General features: G+C 39.2%; 2 protein-coding genes across 3 annotated transcripts in view; both read right to left on the bottom strand.

Annotated features, from left to right (window-relative positions):
• dnajc5ga (DnaJ (Hsp40) homolog, subfamily C, member 5 gamma a) overlaps nucleotides 1-16,532 on the bottom strand; it is a 29,127-nt gene extending 12,595 nt beyond the window's left edge. For both annotated transcript variants that reach the window (XM_034075429.2, XM_034075430.2), the window contains exons 1-3: nucleotides 16,344-16,532; nucleotides 2,664-2,791; nucleotides 1,446-1,659 (exon numbers count right to left, since the gene is read on the bottom strand). In XM_034075429.2, coding sequence (XP_033931320.1) covers nucleotides 1,446-1,659; nucleotides 2,664-2,782 — 333 coding nt within the window. In that variant the 5' untranslated portion in view covers nucleotides 2,783-2,791; nucleotides 16,344-16,532. The remainder of the gene's footprint in view (nucleotides 1-1,445; nucleotides 1,660-2,663; nucleotides 2,792-16,343) is intronic.
• A 488-nt stretch (nucleotides 16,533-17,020) lies between these two features.
• Nucleotides 17,021-18,843, bottom strand: part of cad (carbamoyl-phosphate synthetase 2, aspartate transcarbamylase, and dihydroorotase) — a 56,869-nt gene continuing 55,046 nt past the window's right edge. The window contains exon 44 of the mRNA XM_034076014.1: nucleotides 17,021-17,880. Coding sequence (XP_033931905.1) covers nucleotides 17,781-17,880 — 100 coding nt within the window. The 3' untranslated portion in view covers nucleotides 17,021-17,780. The remainder of the gene's footprint in view (nucleotides 17,881-18,843) is intronic.

The following is an 18,843-nucleotide window of genomic DNA, read 5'->3' as shown; positions in this document are numbered from 1 at the left end:
ATATACAGAACCTGTCTCTGATTGGCTGAAACACCAGACAGATCATTGCAGCATTACCCATAATGCCCTCTGTTTCAGCCCCGTTTCCAAAGTGCTGATTCTCTGTCTGTTACTTTAGATGAAAATAAGGAGCCCCTCCCCACGCCCCTCTGAGAGAGATCTGGTTACAAAGAACTCAATGGTGCTTCAGGTGATAAGGGTTACCTTGGTTGCTGATTGGCTAATGGTTACTCAAGATAAAACATCGTTATGACATCATAAAGTGGCCAAAATCTGATCAGCTCGTTTTCAGACAGGTTTTTATAGAAATGGATCAAAAAGAGAGAGAATCTTTGTTCCTGAAACTTTCAGAGTCTCTTTCCACAGAAGGGACACACAATAGGGGACCTTTAAACATCCTGTTGCTGTTGAAGGAAGTTTTTCCATTAATTAGCACTTCTTTATTAAATATTATGAATGTCTTTATTATCAGGCTATGTTCCACAATCATTCAAAGTAGCAGTGATAAAACCGCTTCTTAAAAAGCACAACCTCGATCCAGAGGTTTTAGCCAACTCTAGACCTATTTCTAATCTTCCGTTCCTCTCAAAGATTCTTGAGAAAGCGGTCGCAAAACAGTTGTGTGATTACTTAAAAAACAATGATTTATTTGAAGATTTTCAGCCTGGCTTTAGAACACATCATAGCACAGAGACAGCTCTGGTTAAAGTCACAAATGATATTCTAATAGCCTCAGACAAGGGACTTGTCTCTATTCTTGTGTTGCTCGATCTCAGTGCTGCATTTGATACTATCGACCATGATATCCTATTGCAAAGACTAGAGCACTTAGTTGGCATACAGGGAACTGCTTTAGGCTGGTTTAGGTCCTATCTATCTGAACGCTCTCAGTTTGTACGTGTCAACGATGAATCTTCCACGCAAACCAAAGTTAGCCATGGAGTGCCACAGGGCTCAGTGCTCGGACCTATTTTGTTCACATTATATATGCTTCCGTTAGGCAATATTATAAGGAATCATTCTGTAAACTTTCATTGTTATGCGGATGATACTCAACTATATTTATCAATCAAGCCTGATGAAATTAATCATCTAAATAAAATTCAAGACTGCCTCAAGGACTTAAAAACGTGGATGACCTTAAACTTTTTGATGTTAAACACGACCAAAACTGAAGTTATTGTACTTGGCCCGAAGAATCTACGAAACAAATTATCTAAAGATATACTAACTATGGATGGCATTAATTTGGCAGTTTTTCCTTGTACGATGTGAGGGTCTAAGGACAGAGGGTGTCATATTGTCATACTGATATTCTGTACACACTGTGAAGACCACTGAGACAAATATAACATTTGTGATATTGGGCTATATAAATAAACATTGATTGATTGATTGATTGATTGATTGATTGATTGATCGATCCTAATAGATTGTGAACGCACCTTGAACCACCATTTGGACATGAGGAAGTAATATTTGACGCTCTCCTCTCCGAACTGCTCGGACACGTACAGGCCCATGGAGCCGTACTCGTTGTAGATCTTCCTCTTCGTCTCATCGTTCAGGATCGAGTTGGCGTTGTTGATCTCCTTAAACTTCTCCGCTGCGTCCGGGTTGTCGGGGTTTTTATCCGGGTGGTACTTCAGAGCTAGTTTCCTGATGTGGGAGAAGAAGAAGAAGAAGAAGAAGAAGAAGAAGAAGAAGAAGAAGAAGAAGAAGAAGAAGAAGAAGAAGAAGCAGAAGAAGAAGAAGAAGAAGAAGAAGAAGAAGAAGAAGAAGAAGAAGAAGAAGAAGAAGAAGAAGAAGAAGAAGAAGAAGAAGAAGAAGAAGAAGAAGAAGAAGAAGAAGAAGAAGAAGAAGAAGAAGAAGAGTGGAAAGGAAATAAAATGAGACGTGAAGCGAAGGAACATCTGGAACTTTTAAGGATATTTTCATCTTCAATTTGTGATTGGATAGTAAATAGTTAACTGTTTACAAAAGCCATTTTTACTGTATATACAGACAGACAGACAGACAGACAGATTGCGTTGCAGCAGCATAAAAACAAGGCAATTTACATAAGAGAAATTAAGACACAAGAAATAAACAGTCCAAATATTTCTGAAATTGAAATAAAAAACCATAAAGCATTAAGAAGTAAAAAAGTTGAGATATATAAGATTAAAAAAAAGACTAAAAAAGACTAAAATAACAGAAGATTATGGTAATAAGGTTATATGGACGACGAGTCGACATAATACAAAATGTGAAAGTTAGAATATCAAAGTTGAACTGAATTGATTATTGATGTCGGGATTAGATACAGATTTAGTAAATAAAGACAGCATATAGTAAAATAAAGAATTACAATGTGGTCAGCCTGTGTTCTCTAGAGATACAAATACCTTCTGAGGAGACATTTTCATTATAGTACTAATTCACATTTAACTTTATTGTAATATTATGTTTGAACTGTACCATGTATTATTTTATTGACCTGTACTTAAACCACGTTTTATAATGGTTTGTGTGATAGAGATGATGCTTAGTGATTGTTGTGTACCTGCCTAAGGACTCGGATGGAAATGTCTCTTTCCTGAGGTGAGTGTATTTGTCATGGTGCATGGTCCTTGTTGAAATAAATACATAATCATACGATATCTGTGAGATCAGACGGTTACCTGTATGCTTTCTTTATGTCTTCAGCTGTGGCTCCTTTCTCCAGCCCGAGCACTTTGTACACACTCTCCCCAGCGGTGGACATCTTCCTCTGGGGGCGGGGGGCAGTCGGTTCAGCCATGGCTCACCTCTAAGATCACATAAAAGAATATACAGTCAAGTTATGAAATGTTGCGGAAGGATTAGAGACTAAATACTGCATTTTTTAACCGCCATGTTGCACAGCTTAACAGCCATCCCAAAACACTGCCGGAGATGGGAAAAGTACACACTTCCTTTACTCAAGTAGAAGTTCAGATACTCGTGTTTAAAAAAGTAGAAGTACTGACTAAACGTCTTTACTCGAGTAAAAGTAAAGAGGCTTTGAAGGTATTTGAGTTCAACATGTAAGAAGTAGAAAGTACAGGTATTTGAGTTCAACATGTAAGAAGTAGAAAGTACAGGTATTTGAGTTCAACATGTAAGAAGTAGAAAGTACAGGTATTTGTGTTCAACATGTAAGAAGTAGAAAGTACAGGTATTTGGGTTCAACATGTAAGAAGTAGAAAGTACAGGTATTTGAGTTCAACATGTAAGAAGTAGAAAGTACAGGTATTTGAGTTCAACATGTGAGAAGTAGAAAGTACAGGTATTTGAGTTCAACATGTAAGAAGTAGAAAGTACAGGTATTTGGGTTCAACATGTAAGAAGTAGAAAGTACAGGTATTTGAGTTCAACATGAGAGAAGTAGAAAGTACAGGTATTTGAGTTCAACATGTAAGAAGTAGAAAGTACAGGTATTTGTGTTCAACATGTAAGAAGTAGAAAGTACAGGTATTTGAGTTCAACATGTAAGAAGTAGAAAGTACAGGTATTTGAGTTCAACATGTGAGAAGTAGAAAGTACAGATATTTGAGTTCAACATGTGAGAAGTAGAAAGTACAGGTATTTGGGTTCAACATGTGAGAAGTAGAAAGTACAGGTATTTGAGTTCAACATGTGAGAAGTAGAAAGTACAGGTATTTGGGTTCAACATGTGAGAAGTAGAAAGTACAGGTATTTGAGTTCAACATGTGAGAAGTAGAAAGTACAGGTATTTGGGTTTAACATGTGAGAAGTAGAAAGTACAGGTATTTGTGTTCAACATGTAAGAAGTAGAAAGTACAGGTATTTGTGTTCAACATGTAAGAAGTAGAAAGTACAGGTATTTGAGTTCAACATGAGAGAAGTAGAAAGTACAGGTATTTGGGTTCAACATGTAAGAAGTCGAAAGTACAGGTATTTGAGCTCAACATGTAAGAAGTAGAAAGTACAGGTATTTGTGTTCAACATGTAAGAAGTAGAAAGTACAGGTATTTGAGTTCAACATGTAAGAAGTAGAAAGTACAGGTATTTGAGTTCAACATGTGAGAAGTAGAAAGTACAGGTATTTGTGTTCAACATGTAAGAAGTAGAAAGTACAGGTATTTGAGTTCAACATGTAAGAAGTAGAAAGTACAGGTATTTGAGTTCAACATGTAAGAAGTAGAAAGTACAGGTATTTGTGTTCAACATGTAAGAAGTAGAAAGTACAGGTATTTGAGTTCAACATGTAAGAAGTAGAAAGTACAGGTATTTGAGTTCAACATGTGAGAAGTAGAAAGTACAGATATTTGAGTTCAACATGTGAGAAGTAGAAAGTACAGGTATTTGAGTTCAACATGTGAGAAGTAGAAAGTACAGGTATTTGGGTTTAACATGTGAGAAGTAGAAAGTACAGGTATTTGTGTTCAACATGTAAGAAGTAGAAAGTACAGGTATTTGTGTTCAACATGTAAGAAGTAGAAAGTACAGGTATTTGAGTTCAACATGTAAGAAGTAGAAAGTACAGGTATTTGGGTTCAACATGTAAGAAGTAGAAAGTACAGGTATTTGTGTTCAACATGTAAGAAGTAGAAAGTACAGGTATTTGAGTTCAACATGTGAGAAGTAGAAAGTACAGGTATTTGTGTTCAACATGTAAGAAGTAGAAAGTACAGGTATTTGTGTTCAACATGTAAGAAGTAGAAAGTACAGGTATTTGAGTTCAACATGTAAGAAGTAGAAAGTACAGGTATTTGGGTTCAACATGTAATACACCTGAACATCAGCAGGAGAGTACTCTTTAAAGTAGAGACACTACATACTGATATACACCTGAACATCAGCAGGAGAGGACTCTTTAAAGTAGAGACACTACATACTGATATACACCTGAACATCAGCAGGAGAGGACTCTTTAAAGTAGAGACACTACATACTGATATACACCTGAACATCAGCAGGAGAGGACTCTTTAAAGTAGAGACACTACATACTGATATACACCTGAACATCAGCGGGAGAGGACTCTTTAAAGTAGAGACACCACATATTGATATACACCTGAACATCAGCGGGAGAGGACTCTTTAAAGTAGAGACACTACATACTGATATACACCTGAACATCAGCAGGAGAGGACTCTTTAAAGTAGAGACACTACATACTGATATACACCTGAACATCAGCAGGAGAGGACACTAAAGTAGAGACACTACATACTGATATACACCTGAACATCAGCAGGAGAGGACTCTTTCAAGTAGAGACACTACATACTGATATACACCTGAACATCAGCAGGAGAGGACTCTTTAAAGTAGAGACACTACATACTGATATACACCTGAACATCAGCAGGAGAGGACTCTTTAAAGTAGAGACACTACATACTGATATACACCTGAACATCAGCGGGAGAGGACTCTTTAAAGTAGAGACACCACATATTGATATACACCTGAACATCAGCGGGAGAGGACTCTTTAAAGTAGAGACACTACATACTGATATACACCTGAACATCAGCAGGAGAGGACTCTTTAAAGTAGAGACACTACATACTGATATACACCTGAACATCAGCGGGAGAGGACTCTTTAAAGTAGAGACACTACATACTGATATACACCTGAACATCAGCGGGAGAGGACTCTTTAAAGTAGAGACACCACATATTGATATACACCTGAACATCAGCGGGAGAGGACTCTTTAAAGTAGAGACACTACATACTGATATACACCTGAACATCAGCAGGAGAGGACTCTTTAAAGTAGAGACACTACATACTGATATACACCTGAACATCAGCAGGAGAGGACACTAAAGTAGAGACACTACATACTGATATACACCTGAACATCAGCAGGAGAGGACTCTTTAAAGTAGAGACACTACATACTGATATACACCTGAACATCAGCAGGAGAGGACTCTTTAAAGTAGAGACACTACATACTGATATACACCTGAACATCAGCAGGAGAGGACTCTTTAAAGTAGAGACACTACATACTGATATACACCTGAACATCAGCAGGAGAGGACTCTTTAAAGTAGAGACACTACATACTGATATACACCTGAACATCAGCAGGAGAGGACTCTTTAAAGTAGAGACACTACATACTGATATACACCTGAACATCAGCAGGAGAGGACTCTTTAAAGTAGAGACACTACATACTGATATACACCTGAACATCAGCAGGACATGTCCTCTTTAATAGTAGGATGGCATAGAGGTTAGAGGATGTATGATTTTGAACTGTGGTTAGTTTCATAAGCAGGTTAAACATGGCTACACCCTGATATCAACAGAGAAAATTCACTTGCAAGAAAAACACAACCCTTCGTGAAGTGCACAAAACAAAACCATCCCTGTAAACATGAGATAAAAAAGGCCAATATTCCTCCCAGCGACGGACACACTGCCGGCCCAGATGGCATGCCGGCTGAAGCCAAGAAAGCTCGTGCAAATTCTCCCAAAATGCTGCCCAAAGCATGGAGCCGCCGTGTCAGGAAAGAGCAGTTCAACATGGAAAAACAGACCTTGAATTTACACTAAGACATTCAAGACCACCGGGCAGTAAAAGGATCGATATGCAGCTCATCGCGAGGGACCGGTGCTATGCCAGGTCTATTAGGTTAATTAGCTAACTGCAGTATTTCTGGTGCAGACTTCTATAAAACGCCTCTGTATGTGGTGTTCATTTATCACGCCGACAGCACCGATAAGATGTGAGAACGAAGCATAACGCAAGACACGAAGCGCTGGTACAGTCACAAAGACGACAGACACACTTTTATCTGTTATCTTCCTTCCCAGAGATTGACTGTGACTCTTTTGTACTTCAAGGATTTGTGAAGTGCAGATATTCATCTAACTTCAGCTGCTACTCCGCAGGGTTTTGAAGCAGAAGGCTGTCGGCTGAGAGACAAAAGCAGAAGACGAGGGAGGGAAAGTGCTTCCGTGTGTTGCAAAGATTATATGAATTAGCAGGTTTCATTTCATCTTCAAGAAATACATTGGCTTGCAATAATCAGGATGTTTAAATAACATGTTTTATACATTTCAAAATGTAAACTCTAAAACTTGTCAAAGACACATACACCAAATATGGCCTTATCAATTTGGGGAAATCTGAAACTGCATTAGCAAATATGATATTTATAAATAGATTCTTACCAATAAAGAAAGACACTTAAAAAGAGATTTGGTCAACATCATTCTAGGGCTGCTCAATTAATCGTATTTTAATCGCAATTACGATTTTAGCTTGCAACGATTATGAAAACAACATACCGTACTTTCCGGACTACAAAGCGCACCTGCATATAAGCCGCAGCAGCTAAATTGTCCGTCTGTCTTGCTCTCGTTCTGTCTCTCAGTTCCACTTTCACTTTGGCGCGCTACCTGTCTCGCTCTTTTCCGGGCTCCAGCTTTTCCTGCTGGAGCCCGCCGCTTAGAGGTGGCGGGCGCGGACCGGTCCTAGAGCCCGTAGAGTTAAAGGTGGTTAATTTCACCTGTAAAACCCATAGATTTAGGAGGTTCCCTAGTGGCCGTTAGCTGTACAAAAAAAATGGGGGAAAAAGTTTTTTTTTTGTATAGACGAGTGTAACAAATGCGTCACTTCCGGGCAAAAATAACGGCTCCGCCCACTTTTGGGGGAAAACAACGCTGTCAGTTGAACGGCGGTCAATACAAATTCTGAAGTTTTTGCCAATCCGATCAGAAATGTAAGAAAACGGGAGATTTTTGGATCTTCAAAGAGCCCGATTCCAATGGCCAGACATGCAAACATTGTGGTTAAATATAGCAGTAGGCTATCGATTTTCATAGATGAGAGTAACATCTACGTCACTTTACGGCCCCGCCCACTTTTGGGGGAAGCAACGCTGTCATTTGAATGGTGATCGAGCCTGAAGCCACAGAGCTCTTCTGTCACCATCCTTTCTTCTCAGAGGAAGAACAGAAACACTGAACTCTGGATTATTTTTTAATGTTTGAGGAGCAATAAACGACACAGCAGCTTTTTGGCATGACAAAACTATTATGTTCTGCCTCGCTCATGAGAGTAACAGCTGGAGAAATTACAGCCTCGCCTACTGATTTTAATTTAACCATATATCAAGACCGATTGTCGATTACCAATGATCGAATGTAATCGTTTGCCTGACTGGCCATCGTAATCGAGCTCTTTGAAGATCCAAAAATCCACGGTTTTCAAAATGTTTTGATCGGATTGGCAAAAACTTCAGAATTTGTATCGACCGCCGTTCAAATGACAGCGTTGGTTTCCAATATGGTCGCTGCGGCCGCGGCCAGTACACGGCAGTACACGATGGTACACGACACGCCCACCTGACACGACACTACGGTGGCTGAGAGGCACCACCGTGAAAAGCGAATTGACGAGATTTACATCATACAGCCCATGTAGTATAAACATTGATTTTAATTTCTTACAGTAGGAGAGGTTTTGGGGTTTAGGAGGGAGGAAGGAAGATTAGGATTAGGTAAAAAGGTAGGGAGTGGTTAGGGTTAGGATGGGGGGAAGGGAAGGGTTAGATTGAAGGGAGGGAAGAGAACTGCTACCCGGGAACGTTCATACTGGGTAGTTTATTTAGTTTAAAAAAAAGTATCCAACGAGTTAGAGACCACAAAGGAAGTGTAGTACCGCCGTTTGGCCACAAGACTCCGGCGCACTCCTGGGGGCTTGTTTCAACCTCCACTGTCCGCGGCCGCAGCTAGACCCTTCTCAGCCACCGTAGTGTCGTGTCAGGTGGGCGTGTCGTGTACCATCGTGTACCGCCGTGTACTGGCCGCGGACGCAGCTAGACCCTTCTCTTGGTTTCCCCCAAAAGTGGGCGTGGCCGTAATTTTGGCCTGGAAATGACGTAGGTGCTACTCTCATCTATTGCTTTTTCAGTTGAGTTATACTTAAAGTTCAGGGTGATCAACTGTTAAAAACATACATTTTTCAATAAATGGATGTTTTCAAAGTAAATGGATAATCGTTTTTTTAATAATCGTGATATCAATTATTGACCCAAATAATCAAGATAATGATTTTTGCCATAATCGAACAGCCCTACATCCTTCAAGGTTTAACAATGAATGAAATGACCACGACAACTAATGGACAGCTTAAAAAAGGAAGAAATAATTAGCCAGTTTATCAGAATCACAATTAAAGTCGTTAGCAATGACAATTACCATAAAGAAATATATTTTACAATTTTTTAAAAACCAAAATCAACCACCATAAACATACATTTTTGGTATGCTGACACAACACCAAGTATTCTACTACTAGGTCCATATTTAGAAGTACTTACCATTTTTAATAGAGCACTGAGGGAAACCACGAGAGGCTGGAGGGCAACACGAGAGAAAGATTCCTCTGTGAAGACAGCAGCTCTTAAGATGTGACTCTTAAAATAGCTATTCTTATTGATACAAATAGCTATAGCTTTCTTAGGTGTGTCACATGTTCACTATGTAATCTGAAGAAGCTAAAACAATCCATATCAAATAGCTTTACCAGAGAAGTTCACTATTATTTGATACTTGTATACGATGGCTGTACTGAATCCAATCAAAAACCAAATCAAATATAAACAAAAATAACAGGAATCTAAATGTTAAAAAATATATATGTTGAGGTTAAATTATTGTTATTTATACAAGTTTCCATGGGTTAAATAAAGAAATTTCACCGTCCTTAAAAAAGGTGGTTTGAAACCAACTCGTCAAATATTTCAGACTGAAACAAACATTTAATATTTTGATTTATGTTAGAATCAATAACTGTTAAAATACAGAATCAGTGTTGTTTACAGTGATGGCACATACGCGTTATGTTTGAGGTCATTTAGGCACTGGCAACTTGATTGCAAAATGAACGTGTTATTATTTATCTTCCTAAACATATATATTATAAGCTAGTACATCCTTGTGTTTTCCCTATTCTCGCTTAAATGGATCAGTGAGAATATGGTTTAAAACCTTTAGGCTTTTAATAATATGATTAAAAAGCTAATTATCCCTGATTGGTTTCTTTAAATTGCTTCATATTCATATTATGTGAGTTATTTGTCCGGCAGTGGATCAGTCGGTAGGGGCTTGGACTGGGAGCCGACCAGATCTAAAATATGGAGTGTGGACTGCTACTTGGAGAGGTCCCAGTTCACCTCCTGCCCTGCCAAGTACATTTCAAAAGGTTGCTAACAAATTATTTAAGTATTACAAAGTACATTTGAACTGTGCCTGTGGCTATGTATGCATATATTATTATGTACACTTAATTGTATTTACTTTTGTTTGGCCTTAGGATGGCGATAATTGGGGAGTGTGTGAGGACCCCAGGAAGAATAGCCAATGCTCATGCTAGTGCTAATGGGGATCCTAATAAAGAAATGAAATGAAAATGCCGTGGTGCCCTTGAGCAAGGCACCGGACAACCCCCTCCCCCCCCCCCCCAATAACAAAAGCTTCACTCCATTTAAGATGTTTGACATATCAGTGGATTTAGAGCTATCTTGTAAATGTTCATTTGTGTGTTGGAGAAGTAAAGGAGTTCAATCTGAGGCCATAAACACATCCAGTCTGAAGCAGTAAAATGGACTGTACTTATATAGCGCTTTATCCAGTCTTTAAGACCCCTCAAAGCGCTTTACATACTACATGTCGTTCACCCATTCATACAGAGCAGTGTATGTTAGGACATGCACTAACATACATACACATTCACACACCGTTGGCCATCGGGAGCAACTCAGGGTTCAGTATCTTGCTCAAGGACACATCGACATGTTGACCGCATGGGCTGGGATCGAACCCACAACCTTCTGGTTGAAAGACGACCGCACTCCCTCACAGCCACAGTCGCCCTAAGTAGCAGACAGAAACCCCAAATAGACTCTTAAAACTACGACGCTGCATCTGTTTATGGTCAAAGGTGGCAAAACTAAAATGAGAAGCGCACTCGTCTCGATCTCATCGCATCCAATCTGCAAACATGAGGGATAACAGCTGTCTGTGGAAAAAGCTTCAGGCTCAATAAGACATCAGAAACTCAGATTCAAAAATCCCACGGCAGTGTATGGGCGTCATGGTAACTTACAAATGATAACACACTGACAATTAAATTAAACTGCTGTCAAATATTCCATTTATAGACAATCTACTCGTCAGGTCAGGTATATCAAATATAAGTAAATCTGACTTTAGCAGCTAAATTAAGTTGTTGGAGAAAGAGCATCATGAGAGGTCACACATCTGGGCAAAACAATTACATAATAAGGTCATCAAATCTGTTTTAAAAATGTACACAAACAACCTGGATAAAGGACATTTGGTACCATTACATCAGATACAGCCACTTCCACCATAACTAGTTTACACCAATGATACAGGACCCACGTTGAATACTGTTTCACAAACTGGTCGTTCGCCTGAAACCCAGAGAACAGCTGTTCAAGAGAGCTATCGAGGCGTAGCAACATTCACTGTTCCACCCTAAACACAATTTCTTGAGTTTTGGCAATTTGAAGTAGGGGTGGGCGATATTGAAAAATATATTATCACGATATTTTTCAAGCAGTATCACGATAGACGATATTTATCACAATATTTTTTCATGTCGGTTATTATGGTTATTTTTCACGTTACTTAACAGTACAAGCACTTACAAGGTGACAGAAACTAAAACAAAAAGGATTAATAGCATTTCAAGCTGGTTTTATTTCAGAAATGAATCCCTGAATGAACAATTCAACATTTTGATATGGCTTCAAGGCACAGTTTCTCAGTATAAAAACGAACTTTCTGAGGTAGCACTAGCAGTGAACATCAATAAACATGAAAAGGAGGGTAAACATAACTAAGTAAAACATAAAAGATCAATGAGGAAAAGTCAGTGCCAAACAATTAAAATGTAAACTTTAGACTTGAAGTGCAATAAAAGACTTTAGCATAACTGAAGGGAAAAGTTTTTTTTTTTAAAAATTAAAAAAAAAAAAGTATCACGATAGATACGATATCTCTGAAAAAGCATATTGTGGAGACCTAATATCGTCACAACGATATATATCGTCATATCGCCCACCCCTATTTTGAAGTCTTTTAAAAGTATGGGGAATTCATCCACAGAAAACACACTGGACGCTGCACTAGGTCAGAAACCAGAGGAGACTGAAGTCCACCGCAGACTAGGGATGCCAGCGATTATTCGATTATTCGAATATTCGTTACAGTCTCCATCATCGAATATTATTTTTAAAAATTGATTTTATTTATATATTTTTTTTATTATTTATATATTTTTTTATTTATTATTTATGTTTATTTTTTTTTCTGGCTTAGTTTCAACCAAAATATATATATGCTAATAATAGTATTAATAATTGTAAATGGCCATTGGTCACACCACCAGTTTGTTTTACTGTAAACTTGGAGGAAGCCTGCGCAGAGCAGACTGCTGCTGCAGCACGCTACACACCAACCCCGCCCCCACCCCCCCTCTCCCTCACACGTGCGACTAAAGATGAACAAAGCGGCAGCCGGCAGGTAAAAAGAGTTCCTCGTGGAACTACTTCGAACATACAAGTCCAAAGGAAGTTAAATGCAAGCTCTGCTTGGGGGTCGAATAATCGATTATTATTCGCCAGGGCTGCCGAATAATCGATTTTGATCATGGTCAGTTTCTGGCAACCCTACCGCAGACGGGTAACTTTTGGACACAGTGTCCTCTCCATTAAAGGCAGCTCGTTGTGGAACAGCCTCCCAACTGAGATACGGGATTGTCCCACTCTCAATCGCTTCAAAGGTCAACTCAAAGGATGGTTGAGAAACAACCAGACGTGCGATCACCGCTAATGCACTTTAACACAGGGGCATCTCCTCTTGCACTTTAGGTATCTCTTGTATCCTCTCTTGCACTTTATATGTCGTAGCTGCTACACTGTGCTGCCTTGTGGTAAATGCTTGTGTGTGCTGCTCAGGGACGTGCACAGGTACGGGCTAATGTTGCCCGGGCAACGGCCCGTTTGGCCTTTTTGGCTGACCTGCCCCTCTGGAGAGAGCGAGTTAGTTTTTCTTTTTTCTGTTGTGGCCGAATCAGCATGATGAGCCAACAATTAGTATCGTAGCGTCTCGCTGCGGGAAACACTTTGTCAGCGCCGTCATCTGCCGGTGCGTTAAGACCACCTCAGTGTCGGATTTTGGAAACTTGATTTCGAGTTGTCTCATGGCAGTTAGGGTATAAGGGACAAACCAGGGGACTTTACTTCCTCTTGATACCGTCGGTTGTTATTGTGCTTCTGTCTTTCTGTGTCTTCTGATCTGTAAACTCCCTCAACGGGGCCACTCTCTCTCTTTTCTTGATCGCCCTCTCACGGGTGAACAGTTCAATGTCCCGCTTCATTGTAAGATTTCTGCCATGTCTCTACCACTTTAGTTTTGACCATCTCTGTTACTAAGTTATGGAATACTAAATAAATAAGTAATTAGATACCTTACTGTTACTGCGCTCATAAAGAATGATAAGAATAAGAATAATGCGTATTGAACGGGTTTCATTAATTAGTTAGAGGCCCTATTTTATCAGAATGTCTGCACAGCAATGGTCAAACTACTTTAGAACAGAATTGTCCCCATTTTGTCTTTAATAGTTACTAACATTAGATATTTTGATGAGATATGGACTGAAAAACAAAAAATGTCCCTGGTTTTCATTTTTAAAATCAAGTTACCGAATGTAAGTAGTCGCCTTTGCTTATTTTGTTATGAGATGTCAATTACTGTTCAATTTAGTTGATGTGATAATTGTTTCTTTCACATTAAAAACAAGTTACAATTTTCAAAAGGTCTTGTGGGGGGGGGGGGGGGGCTTTTTCCAGTTTAGAGCAACAGCCCCACCAAATGTCTGTGCACGCCCCTGCTGCTGCTCTTGCTCTTTCTGCATATCATGTATGTATTTTTGCCATGTTTATAACTGTCACGTTCATACATGTTGTATGTGACGGGACTACGGATGAGCTCAGAGCTAAAATCCGGCTAATTTCCATTTGAAAGCATTATTTTGTTAAAGTGTTCATCAATGTGTCCCGGTTCAAATAAACGATTAAAATTAAATTATAAAATTACTTGTAATGTAATAGAAGCATATAGATGATTCTGAAAAGGGCAATTCTGCGAGTAGCCTACTTTTTAGGTAAATTAATGCTTTTAATTATACTTAAAGATAGGGTAGGTAATTCACTTCAGAAACACTTGTTATATTCCATGGGATGCTCTTAACATCCCGACAGCAATGAATATATTAAATGTCATCCGTGGAAGCCGTGGCGCTAAAAAGCTCGACCAATCATCTGAGCCGGCTAAAGTAACTGGATGGCCTACCTGCCTGTCAGCCTTCCATCGGGGCACAAACTTATCTCGTGCCCTCATTGGTCATGTGTGTGTTGGGGGAGGGGCTTTGTGAGGAAGGGGCAGATTCTTTACGGCTGTGTATTTTCAAATTCTAGCGCACTCGAGCTGGCTTCTCCATTCTTACCTACCCCACCTTTAAGTAACATTTTAAATGCAGGACTACAGGGCCACATATTTCGGACACTTTTATGATACAGGCCTGACACTCTTTTGCTCTTTTCTTGCACTTATTTTTTACATGTATTTATTTTTACTTTTAAGCATCTTATGTTTTATATTTAGCATTATTTATATCTTATCATGCAGGGTGTGTTATTATGTCAAGCATCATGTAAGTATTATCTTTACTTTAGGGTATTTTGAGCTGCCTTTATTATTGTTTAAAAAGTGCCATACAAACCATATTATATATACCAAGATAAACAGAGATTTTCGTCTACGAGTACTTCTTGTTGGGACAATGTTTTCTTTTTTTCCGTCAAGTTTTGATGTGACCGTACTTTACAATCTGTATCTCTCTGCTTAATAAATAACAGCACCATTTTTAGGTGACTTATTAAAGTTATCCTAGAAATGGCTAGTGTTTTGGTCCAGTGTGACGGAAGAAGTAATGCCTCGTGATTGTCGTCCGTTTGTCCTTGTGGAGCCCTAATCCTCTGCTAATCTCCCCGTGCACATGGAGAACTACTTTCTATGTTACACCCAGACATTCATAAAAGCATGGCACAGGGAACACTTGTACGATTATCGTTTTACTTAAAAACCCTTCTTGTTCCGTCATAAGTTATTTCCCTCTGGCGTTGCTAATCAAACTGACATTCTGACCCCGGTGTAGACAGCTACAAATGACTAAACTACATGTTATACGAGACATTTCATGGGTAAATGGGGGTTAATTAAAGACACTGTGTGTAAATGTTCAAAAGGAAAGAAGATCTCCAGTTCTATTCTCAGATATTGTACTTGAGTAAAAGTACCAGAGTGTAGGAATACTCTGTTACAGTACAAGTCCTGCATTCGAAATGTTACTTAAGTAAAAGTAGAAAAGTATTAGCATCAAAATATACTTAAAGTACCAAAAGTAAAAGTGCTCATTGGTCCATTTCAGAATAATATATATGATATGTTTTATAATTATTGATCATGAAAGTGTTCTCAAAGCTGGTGAAGGTGCAGCTAGTCTGAAGTACTTTGTAGACTGCAGGGTAGCTTGTGGATTTACTCCAGGTGGAACTAAAGTCTGATTTAACACTTGATTATATTTCACATCATTCATCCAAATCTGTAAAGTAACTAAAGGTATTAAACACATGGAGTGGAGTAACAGTACACCATGTACCTCTGAACTGTAGTGTAGTAGAAGTATCAAAGAAAGTAAATAATCAAGTAGGGTACAAGTCCCTGAAATGTTACTTAGGTACAGTACTGTTCACTGGTAGCAAGAATTAGCCCAGACTCCACTGTAGCGTGAGATAAAGATGCACCAAACTGCATTGAATATTATGGCAATTTAATCTTTTCTCGCCTGCATGTTCAAAATAACCATTGCATATGTTATGCTACATATTTTCTTTGATTAAACTACAATTCGGCGCAAAAAGAAGAAGACAAATAACTACAAATCCTAATTTACAGTCGTTTTTACATCTCGTTAGCTGCCACCGCCCTCCAGAATAATAATGCTACCTATAAAAATACGTTTTAAATGTTGTTTTGACAAGTCTCAGATACAAATGCATCCTAAAGCATATCTAAAAATCATTAAATAATCATTAATTTCTCTCGTTTTGCTGCCTATAATGAGAAGCAACCCGACGTTAAATTGCCATATTTATGAATGGAGTTTGGCGCTCGTGACGATGACAGCAATGCACGGTTAGCTAACACCATGCTAGCTGCTTTAATACCGCATAAATAGCCTTACCTTGTGAAAACTGAACACTGTATATCTCGCTGTAGGGTTAGCTGGATCATAGAGGCATCCGGTTGAATGTCTTAGTCCTCAATTAAAGGATGGGTTTATGAATGAATAGTGTGGCCGCCGGGTCGCCTCTTCTTCTTCCTTTTCTGCTTCTTCTTCGTGTGTGGCTGTCTGCAGGAGCTCTGCGATCTGATTGGCTGATACCACCCTCTGAGAATAAAGAAGCGAGGATGTTGCTTTCAAGGTTTCCTACAATACAATCCCCGCCTTTAAGTCGAGGCTAAACATATTACTTTTTTTATCTGCTTACCCAGAAGTCTTTTAACTTGTTTTAGCACCTACTGTATTTACAATGTTGTTTTTAAACTATTCTCCATCTCTTTTATGAACCCGTTATTCCATGATGTTTATTTATTGTGTTCCTTTCTGTTGTCTTCTTATTAAGTGTTAAAGATTATGTAAAACACTTTGAATTGCCTGAAAATGTGGTATATAAATACCCTTACCTTACCTAACTCACAAAAACAAGTGTTTCTAACTACATCTGCAAAGTATTAATAGAGACAGTGACGTTTTGATGTTGCATGAATTCTCAATATATTTTCTTTTGTAAAATAGCTTTCAGTGATTCATGACGGCTATGGTTGTGTTTCTTAAAATGATGGATATTAATGACAATATGAATTGCAAAAGGAAATATGTTTTTATTATTTCTACACATAATACAAAGAAATTCATCAACATTAAAATGACGCCACTTTCCATTTGGATATAAAAAGACTCTACACAGCTACGGAATAATACGAAATGACCCTAAATGATCAAAAATCATGCTTTGAGAGAATGTGCGTTTCCACTTTCAGGTAGTGCGACACATTGAGGTAAAGAAACCGTATAGAAGACATTAGTAAATAGTTATTATGGGTCAGAAAAGAGCAATACCTTACAAAGCGTTGTCCCTTTTAATACCTTAACTGGTCCCTTTAATGTCAGTACATTTTACCCAGCTACCAACACAGTTATTTCATCAACACCAAACATCATAGATGTTATGAACATGGATGTTATGATTGAAATGTCTACCTTTTTTCTTCCAAGGAGTGTTTCTCGGCTCAATGATGCACAAATGCTGCCAATACTTAACCATTGTCAACACACAAACAAAAGATTCTCACTCGTACAAAAAAAGCATCTGGAATATTTCTAAGAAGCATCTTAATTAATAGAAAAGTGTGTCTCAGCAGAAGAAACCCACGTTGCTGTGAAAGAAAGCAGTATAATATCACTGTATGGCTTATTGCTGCATTTAACTGTACCAGCTCAACGTTAAAGGACTGGAAACAAGAAAGCCACAGATTTCAGGAAAGGAAACGCAGTGTCTAACACGAGTTATTCTACAAATATCTTCCAATTTGTGCGATAAACAGGCAGCGTGGGGATCTATCTGCTCAGCACGGTGGCCAGCAGCGCCATCCGGATGTACATCCCGTTCTCCGCCTGACGGAAATATGCCGCCCGGGGGTCGGTGTCCACCTCCGCACTGAGGGAGAAACACAAAGGAGACACAAGAGGAAGTGAGATAAATGGTGCATATTGAGTTTTAAACCTCTAAATCGATTGATTTTTTAAACCTATTTTTGTTTAGAAGCCTAAAATAATGTCTGTAGTTAACACAAGCTGAAGAGTTTAATGCCTTTGTTATACTGACATAAGCTACGTCAGTAAATACCCCACTGGGTAATTTTAAAACGGCAGTTGCTAACAAGTGTCTAAATTAGACGACTAAATGTCATCACACCCAACATTAGCCGCCTTTAGCTTAGCGGTGGTGACGTGAAGTCATGTGACCGTGCTGTAGTTCCTTTATAGCCCAACATTAGCCACCTTTAGCTTAGCGGTGGTGACGTGAAGTCATGTGACCGTGCTGTCGTTCCTTTATAGCCCAACGTTAGCCTCCTTTAGCTTAGCGGTGGTGACGTGAAGTCATGTGACCGTGCTGTAGTTCCTTTATAGCCCAAAATTAGCCTCCTTTAGCTTAGCGGTGGTGACGTGAAGTCATGTGACCGTGCTGTAGTTCCTTTATAGCCCAACATTAGCCGCCTTTAGCTTAGCGGTGGTGACGTGAAGTCATGTGACCGTGCTGTAGTTCCTTTATAGCCCAACATTAGCCGCCTTTAGCTTAGCGGTGGTGACGTCAAGTCATGCGACCGTGCTGTAGTTCCTTTATAGCCCAACATTAGCCGCCTTTAGCTTAGCGGTGGTGACGTGAAGTCATGCGACCGTGCTGTAGTTCCTTTATAGCCCAAAATTAGCCGCCTTTAGCTTAGCGGTGGTGACGTGAAGACATGTGACCGTGCTGTAGTTCCTTTATAGCCCAACATTAGCCGCCTTTAGCTTAGCGGTGGTGACGTGAAGTCATGTGACCGTGCTGTAGTTCCTTTATAGCCCAACATTAGCCTCCTTTAGCTTAGCGGTGGTGACGTGAAGTCATGTGACTGTGCTG

Source organism: Pseudochaenichthys georgianus, chromosome 24 (genome assembly GCF_902827115.2).
Source record: "Pseudochaenichthys georgianus chromosome 24, fPseGeo1.2, whole genome shotgun sequence".
In the NCBI taxonomy this organism is placed as follows: domain Eukaryota; kingdom Metazoa; phylum Chordata; class Actinopteri; order Perciformes; family Channichthyidae; genus Pseudochaenichthys; species Pseudochaenichthys georgianus.
This window is presented reverse-complemented; position numbering and strand designations above follow the sequence as displayed.